At 34.9% G+C, this 9284-nt stretch overlaps 1 protein-coding gene across 1 annotated transcript; it reads right to left on the reverse strand.

The window, feature by feature from the left end:
* Window positions 1–4807: 4807 nt before the first annotated feature.
* Window positions 4808–5461, reverse strand: LOC111691386 (the record flags this gene model as incomplete). The annotated part of the gene is made up of 1 exon (XM_023454098.1): window positions 4808–5461. A coding segment is annotated over exon 1 (654 nt), but the record flags the coding sequence as incomplete, so codon positions are not given.
* Between the last annotated feature and the right edge of the window lie 3823 nt (window positions 5462–9284).

Consider the following 9284-nt stretch of genomic DNA (forward strand, 5'->3'; position numbering starts at 1 on the left):
AAATATACTTTTATACTTTAGAACAATAAATATATTTAAAAAATTTGTCAGGCTTTTCCTTTCTTTTTCCAACCGAACTTTTTAGATTGAGTTTCGTCCCATGATTTTCCATTAATTTATATTCATCCATCCCCAAAATAATCAGAAATAGTCATCGGACGCATTTGGCAGGGTCAGATTCGGAATCAGCACCCGCAAAAACCCCCGAGATCCATTTTTCCAGTGATTTCGAGAACTTTAGATTTCATAACTCCCCCTCCCCCCACCGCCCCCCCCACGAACACAGGGGATATTTTTCACCCTCGAATTCGGAATCAGCACCCGCGAAAACCCCCGAGATCCATTTTTCCAGTCATTCGGAGAACCTTGCAAGCCACGTGCTCCCCGCGCCCCCCAGGCGGCCGGAAGTCGCCCCCCGGGGGGTCGGGTGGAATGTATATATGCATATTCGAATTCTGCGCCCCCAAAACCCCCGAGTACCAATGTTTGCGGTATTTCTTGCACTTTGGCAAGTTTCTCGGATGCGATGCATTTCTAGATGCACTTTATGCACCCGCTATGTATTTCCGCCACTTCTGGATAATAAAAAAGGCGGGACTTTTTTCCGACGGTCTTTCTGAACAAAATGCAAAAAACCGCATTAAAATCGGACCGGGCCGCGAAAATCTAGATATTTTTCTCTTTATTGCCTGGTCTAGTTGACGGGATTCGATCTCCAAAGTAAATTTGCCTATATTCCTGAAGAAGTTTTGCACATTGTTCTTTTGAATAATACAGTTTAATTATGTTTTATTTTTCGTCGTCAGAATAACCCATTTTATTTTTTTAGATTAAAATGGGGTCTTCTGATAGTGATAAATCCCATATATTTTTAAAGGAAGGTTCGTTTATGTCATTTTTGTCTGATTGTGTGCGAGAGAGATAGAGTTATAGTTTGCGATAGAGATAGAGTGACTTTGTCCTCATAGAAGGCTTCTCTCTCTCTGTCTCTCTCTCTGCTGTCTTCAGGAATAGAGATGTCGAAAAAGTATCAATTTGTTACATGAGTACTCGTTACTCGATTTTGCTTATTTGATTACTTCTTGGATATAGACAATACAGAGTACTTTATCTAATGGAATATGGATACTTACTTATACAATGCTCACTTGACACTTATTCATATTATATCGACACAAAACGAGTACTTGTATTGTTACGTTGCATTCAATTTTATTTGTTTTGTGTACCATAGTTTTATACCTACTTATATTAGAAAAAATCTTTTCTATAAAAGACTGAAAACATGCATAAGACTGTGCATGTATATAATACATAATCTAAAAAAATAATATGTACTTTCTAGTTTTGTTTATTTTAAAACTGATTGTTTATTTTCAAAATATATATTTATTTATATTCGTAATCTGATCGTTGGAAACTCGGAAACCGTTGATTTTAGGAGCATAGTGCATAGGAACTATTTTGTTTAGAATATCCCAAAATACCTAAAAAAAACTTTTTCCGGAGCAAAACAAGTTATTTTTGCAATTTGTTTTAAAAAAATTACTTTAAAAAAATTGTGACCAGGTTACCGGCCGGTAACATTTTGATCCTCATTCAGGGACATCTCACGGAGGTAATTATGCAAAAAAATCGAATCCACTAATTTTTTCATACGAAGCCGCCGATTTCGCCTTGTCTAATAGTACTTTTCAACATGGAATATGTAAACCATAAACTGGATGCCTTAAGAGATTTTGTCTAAAATAACGAAAGACAATGTATGAAAAACACTAAAATATGTATAAAAAAATTCACTAGTATTACACGTTCATCAGTTTTTCAATGCGTTTTTTTGTCATCCTCCACTGACAAAATATTTCATATACCTACCGTATTTTTCCTTGGATTTTAAAAGAAGTAAGTTCGAACATGCTTCTCTAGTGGCATTTAAAATGTTTTCAGAACAATTTTCTAAATTATTATAATATATAACTTCGATTCGACTCGCAAAAATGAAACATATCTTTTATTCGAACTTATTCATGAAAATGTTTTATTTCTGTCTAAACAAAGCGAGATAGGAAAAAAATTAAATAACAAAAAAGTTGTATTTTTGATAGTTAAATCTGAGAAAAATTTCAAACTTACCAAAAAGCAGTGGCGTACCATATTTTTTTCTATTTTTATCAAGCTGGTATCTTGTTGTGACGCCACTGGAGAACATAGGACAAATTAAATTATGTGAGAAAATGAGTCTTATTATTACAAAGTTGCCAAGTTTCAACAAAATCTAAAAAGGGGTTCCTGTTTTACGAATAAATTTTCATTTTAAACTTGAATAGTGTAAATCGAAAACGACGCATCTATAGGTACATATACAGGGTGATTCATTAATAATGGGATAGAGCTTCAGGGAATGTTGCTGACCTCAAAATAGAGCGATTAAGCCAAATATGCCTTATCCGAATGTTGTTCGATCTACAGGGTGTTAAAGTTGAAAAAATATTTTCGATTTTTTTAAATATCTTGAGCATCTTTGAACGGATTGTCTTGAAAGTTTGTACACCTATGTTTTCTGAGGTGGTAATTACGGAAATGGTAACTATTTTGCACATCACATCTAGGATGCGCTAGTTGTAGTGTTCCGTTGGAGTAAACATATGTCAAACTTTTTTGTCCTTCAAAAATCGAATAGCTGAGTAATTGCCTTCTAAATACCCACTCGGGGGTTTTTGGGGTCGGGAATTTCGATTCTGACAGTGAAACGTATATCCGACGCCCCTGGGGCCCCCCAGGGGCTCAAGGGAGGGGGCCTTCTGTAAAACACCGAATAGCTGAGTAATTAATTTCCTCCTAAATTTCCACTCGGGGGTTTTTGGGGTTGTGGATTTCAATTCTGACACTGAAAAGTATGCCAGATGCCCCTGGAGCCCCCAGGGGGCAAGGGGGGCTTCTGTAAAACATCGAATAGCTGAGTAATTGCCTTCTAAATTTCCACTCGGGGTTTTTGGGGTCGGGGATTCCGATTCTGACACTAAAAAGTATGCCCAACGCCCGTGGGGTGGGCTTTCTGGAAAATATCGAAAGGCACATCAGATTTTTGCAATAAAACTACTCCACCCGCTTACCATCATCTTGTAGGCTTATCTTTATATTGTAGGTAATACACGTAAATTTACAGAGATTAGACAAAAAGGGTAAGAAAAACTAACAAGAAATTAATGAGTCGAAAAGAATCCACTTTATTCTGAGAACCATTTTTCTTTTTATTTGCAAGGCAATTAGTGAGACAACTACTATCATATGTTTATCTAACACTTTCACTATCAATCACAAATTTCATCATCAGTACTGCCATCACTGTCTCCATCACTATCATCTATTACATTTTCGACTATTTCAGGATTGGAACAGTTGGTTCCAAAATAATTTGTACATGCAATTGTGCATGTAATTCCATGCTTCCTGCACCCACAAGATCTGCATTGTCGATAATCGAACTTTGTCGCCTAATTGTTATGCATTATCCGCAGTCGCACGGGCCCAAGAGATTCTTTTGAAAATCCATGATCCATGAAATATTCTTCGGTTTTAAGGAATATTTCTTTGATTTAACGAAATGTGTCTCTTGGGAACCGATTGTCCAGGATTTCTCCAATTCTAAGACAATTTTTCTCAGTGACAAACAAGCTAAGATTAATGGATATTTTCCAGTGTCAGATTTGGAATCCCCGACCCCGAAAACCCCCGAGTAGAAATTTAGAAGGCAATTACTCAGCTATTCGATGTTTTACAGAAGACCCCCCTCTTGACCCCCCCCTCGGGGGGGGGCATAAGTTTCTGTGTCAGAATCGAAATCCACGACCTCAAAAACCCCCGACTGGGGATTTAGAAGGCAATTACTCAGCTATTCGATGTTTTACAGAAGGCCCCCCGCTTGCCCCTCTGGGGGGCTCCAGGGCCGTTGGGCATATTTTTCAGGGTCAGATTCGGAATCTCCGACTCCGAAAACTCGTGCACACAAATTTCTACAACTTTTAATCAATTTTTACCATTTTTAGAAAATTCGGAAAAATTGATGCACTCCACGATGCACTTTATGCACCCGCAATGCAGTTTCAATCCAGCCCCAAAGTGTAATCTATAGACTTTTTTCCTGATATTTTTTCTAAGACAATGCCGAAAACCGCAACTCGATCGGTTCATCAGAAAAAAATTTCCGTATTGTGGGTGATTTTGGTATAACTTGCCTGGACTAACCGTTTTCCAAATAAGAACGATTTACTATTTCTTTACAAAATTATTTGTTTGAACGTACGCCTTTAAATAAAATAACTTAATTACGAACGAAGACAAACACAGTAACAACTGAAAATTTTATTATGCTTAAGTCTAATTACAAAAGATTCTCAAAGTGGCGACCATTGTTTTCAATAAATTTTTTTATTCTCTCGTTAAAATTTTGTCTGACACTGAATAGACTTCTTTGTTGGTCTCTGATAATGTTAACAGATTCTTGTATTTTTGCCCACAGCTCTTCTCGAGTATGTATAACATCTTTATAAACTAAAGATTTAACGTTACCCCAGAAATAAAAATCTAGGGGATTTAAATCAGGGCTACGCGCAGGCCAAGGCACTTCGCTGCCGCGACCAATCCAACGGTTTCGAAAACTTATATCAAGATATTCTCTTACTGGTCGGGAGTAATGTGCGGGAGCACCATCATGCATAAACCAAAAGGTTTGCCGTAAATTTAAGGGGATATTTTCAAGAACGAGTGGCAAGTCATTTGTTAAAAAATTTAAATAATTTTCCCCATTAAGTGGACGGGGTAACACAAATGGTCCCAAAATGTTATCGGAAAGTATTCCACACCAAATATTTATTGAGAATTCATGCTGAAAATGTTGTTCTCGTGGCAAGTGAGGATTTTCCAGTTCCCAGGAATGGCTATTTCTCCAATTAAATACACCGCGCCGGGTAAATGTAGCTTCGTCCGTAAACAATATTTTATTATAAAATGTAGGGTCAGCATTTTGTTGCCGACGAAGAAACTGTGCGAACCGAAATCTACCAGGAGGATCTTGTGGCATCAACTGTTGAACCGGACGAAAATGGTAAGGATACAATTTTTCTTTGTGGAGTATTCTGAAGACGGAAGGCTGACTTACACCAGTAGCTGATGAAATTCGGCGTGTGCTTGTTTGCGTGTTTTCGGCAATTCGCACTAAAACATCCTCTTCTTGCTCCGCCGCTAATACTTTAGGCCTTCCAACGTCTCGTTTAGGGCGAAATGATCCCGTTTCTCCTAATCTGTCGTACAACGTCTTGAAAAGCTTGTGGTTAGGTTGTCTGTTATTTGGATATAACTCCAAGTACCTCGCTGCTGCATGACGACCACAATAATTTTCTTGGGCATACACACATACCATGTTTCTCATTTCAACAAACGAATAATCATTATGACGCGGCATTTTAATGAAAAAAATCACAAACGAAGAAGAACTAAACTGTCTAGTATTTATAAGTTGCTTAGAATTGACATAAATAATACATGACATTTCATTGACAGCGGCCTACTTCATTTAAGTCATCTTATTTAAAGGCGTACGTTCAAACAAATAATTTTGTAAAGAAATAGTAAATCGTTCTTATTTCGAAAACGGTTAAGTTTATCGATTTTTAACAGGTATATCTTTTTTATTTAGAATTGAACGTAGTTTAATAATTTCTTATTGGAAATTCAGATTTTTGAAGGACAAAAAAGTTTGACATATGTTTACTCCGACGGAACACTACAACTAGCGCATCCTAGATGTGATTGCAAAATAGTTACCATTTCCGTAATTACCACCTCAGAAAACATAGGTGTACAAACTTTCAAGACAATCCGTTCAAAGATGCTCAAGATATTTAAAAAAATCGAAAATATTTTTTCAAATTTCACACCCTGTAGATCGAAAAGAGGCAACATTCGGATAAGGCATATTTGGCTTAATTGCTCTATTTTGAGGTCAGCAACATGCCCTTAAGCTCTGTCCCATTATTAATGAATCACCCTGTATGTTTATATGAACTTTTTTTTTAAAGGACTTTTGGTACAAGTTGTGAAAGTCCTGCTACAAAAAACGCGGACACCCCGTATAAATAAGCGAAGGCGTGTCAGGTTTACGGATATCCTGCACAAGTACCTACAATGAAATTTTTAAAATTTCTAACTTTGTATTGCTTTTATATCTCTCACTATTTGCTTATAATTACCTACTAATATAAAATGCGAAAAATAATACAAACAAATCTCGTAAGAGAAGCAGTTTTACTAAACTCATATAGCTTTCAAGTTACTCGCTCGCTGCGTTCGCTCGTACTCAAAAGCTATATTCGTTTAGTAAAACTTTGCGTTTCTAAACTTGTTTATTATACTATTAGCAAAAACCGACGCACCCGCACTGAACTTTCGATCTCGGCGTTGCAAAACACTCGCGCGCACCATTTGAAGAACAATGTATCTGGCTGTAACCAGCACGTTTCGGATGCCACGGGGAGCACGGGGTGGCTTAATTGGTCGCGAACCATCCCAAATCCGCGGTTTAATGAAAACAGAGGGTCGGGCGCGTTTGTAGCGACCTGATAAAAAGCACCTTTGAGTCCGCCGAAAACATTAAAAAGCCAATTGAAATCCATTAGTTTCGTGCCTTGGATGGCGGAGCAATTTTGGGACCGTACAAACATGTTAGTTACGCACACATAAGCGGGTTCAAAGGGCCCGTCGGAAATCGAATTAACCGGGAATATGGAATATATACGGCGTTCTCCATAACACCTCCCTCCTCACTCCGGATCGGGATTGTATTTGCATACATTAGAATTCGGAATTATTCATTCCGTTAGGTAGAGACAGGGAGTCTCGATTTCATTCCGAGTAACTTAAGACACAGTAACCATAACATTATAATAATAATTATTATTATTGGAAATAAAATATTCGAGGGTTAACAGACACTAAAAAGGAGTAAGTATACTGATAAAAATTGTGGAAATTCACATAGGATTTTTACATGTTTGTGGTTTTTTACAAAAAAATTTAAATGAAATGAACATACATGATACATTGTGTAGAATTACAGGTTTGAATGAATATTTTCATTTTGCGACGTATATTTTCATTTTGCGATGTATTTTTACCTTTTACGTTGTACTTTTACATTTTAAAATGTATTATTCCTTTATATTTTTTTACTATACTGGATGTACCTAAATATACGAATAAATGTGTGAATCTACATAACCTGATTTGGCTCAACTAATCAGATTAATCATCGGTGTGGTGTTACCACGCGTGTGTAGAAAACTGTTCAGTAGGCTTGTTTAGATTCATTTGTAGCATAATAAAATAAAGCAGTGTTGTAACTACCGAAATATAATGTTATAAATAAATACTGAGGTAAGTAAATAATATACATATAATGTGTAATGTTGAGCGCCATTTATAGTATTATAAAAGAAATTGTTTGTCATCTTGAAATATTTAAATTTTGCCTGTTCTTGTAGTATCTCTAAAAATATTGCAATAAACTATATTCTTTACTTACCGGGGTAGCTTCTATTAGATGTCACTGAGTTTGATTTTGAATTTCAAAAATGTAAATTTAATTTTAAGAGATTATTCTTGATCTCGAATTGAATTTTATTTTAAATTTAATAATTTTTAATGATAATTAGATTAATAACTTTATTTGCTGAAATTTAGTAAATGCAAATTTTAATAGAACACGATGACTTATCTCAGTAGTCGGTTCTAAACGTGGTGAGATTAATTAATTTTGTTTAAAAAATAAAATAGTATTGTTATAATCTGGATTGAAATTTGTATATTGAAACAATAGATTATAAACTTATACATTTTCACTAATTCCCTATCTAGCCTGCGATAACATATTTCTAATAACTTATTCTACAAATTTATAGTTTCTTATTACCTAGATCTACACTTTTATTGTCCTTCTCTGTCCATGGTTTCTTCAGTAGTAATTTCCTTTCTGCAATCTATCTCCTGTCTATCCTCCTTCCTTTTGTCCACTTGATCTCTTCTCTATTCCTCCGTCTGTCTCCTATACACTCTGATGGCTGCAACTGTCTGAATCACCTTTATGGCTCCCATGGCTTCTTTCCTTTCTTAATGGCCTTATTTTTCTTTCTTCCAAACAAATTTTTCTTTCCCCACTTTTAATTCTCACTGTTCTCCTCTTCTTTCTTTATCGTTTCTTGAATGAACAGCAATAACTTTGATCTTGTTTAATTTTTAATTGAATTCCTCTTCTCTTCAGCAATTGATTTCCACTGATAGCTTATATTGTTTCTTTTTTAGTCTTTAATTTATTTCGCTTCTTCTTATTTAATCTTTGGTTCTGACTTTTATATTTAATAATTCCTCTTCTTACTTATTGATTCTTATTATATTTTTTCTTTTCCGTCTCCTTGATAACCACCATTTTTTTTAAATCACTGTACTCTTATCTCTAATTACAATTTCTCTTAATCTTAATCTATTCTTTTCAATTTAAACCAATCAGATTATTACTTAATTTATACCTTTCAAATTTAACATTTTCAATATCATTTTATTTTTCTTTTTCTAAATTCCATTATTTTATGGACACTTTTTATTAATTTAGACTGAGATTTCATCAAAATTTACATTTTATTATGAACTGTCACTTTTCATCCAACTGTCACCTAAATTATCATTCTTATTCATCACCATCTATCCAGTATGTCATTACTTGATGTGTTTTAAACTGAACTTCCATTATATTTTATAATAAAAACACTTCAATTTCTACCAGTTACAATATATGATTTTGTGTAAATCTTTCAGTATACCTTCATTTAAGTTATTGAAAAGTATGAGTACCGTCAATAAAAACCATATTGAACTTTGCCTAACTTTTATACACAACCAAATCGTAGCTTACTTACTATTTAAGAGCTATTTTATTGTTTTTTATATATATTATATTTTGTTTTCAGTGTAACAACCATTGCTCTCGAAATGATTTAAAGGTCCAACATAAGAATCAACATATTTTTTCATCGTCACAATAGGGTTTTCTGAAAAAAATTACCACTGTCACGGTCTTATTGGCAGTCGTAGATTTCACAGTTGAAGCATTTGATGTGTTAATGTTGTAAAATTAGAACATTGTGTAATTCAAGGTACTATTTTAGGATTATTTAAATCGTATCTAACACATGGGACGGATTATGTTTATCTCAATGGTGTAATTTCAGATTCGC

The sequence above is a fragment of the Anoplophora glabripennis genome, unplaced genomic scaffold, assembly GCF_000390285.2.
Source record: "Anoplophora glabripennis isolate ALB-LARVAE unplaced genomic scaffold, Agla_2.0 scaffold2, whole genome shotgun sequence".
NCBI lineage: Eukaryota > Metazoa > Arthropoda > Insecta > Coleoptera > Cerambycidae > Anoplophora > Anoplophora glabripennis.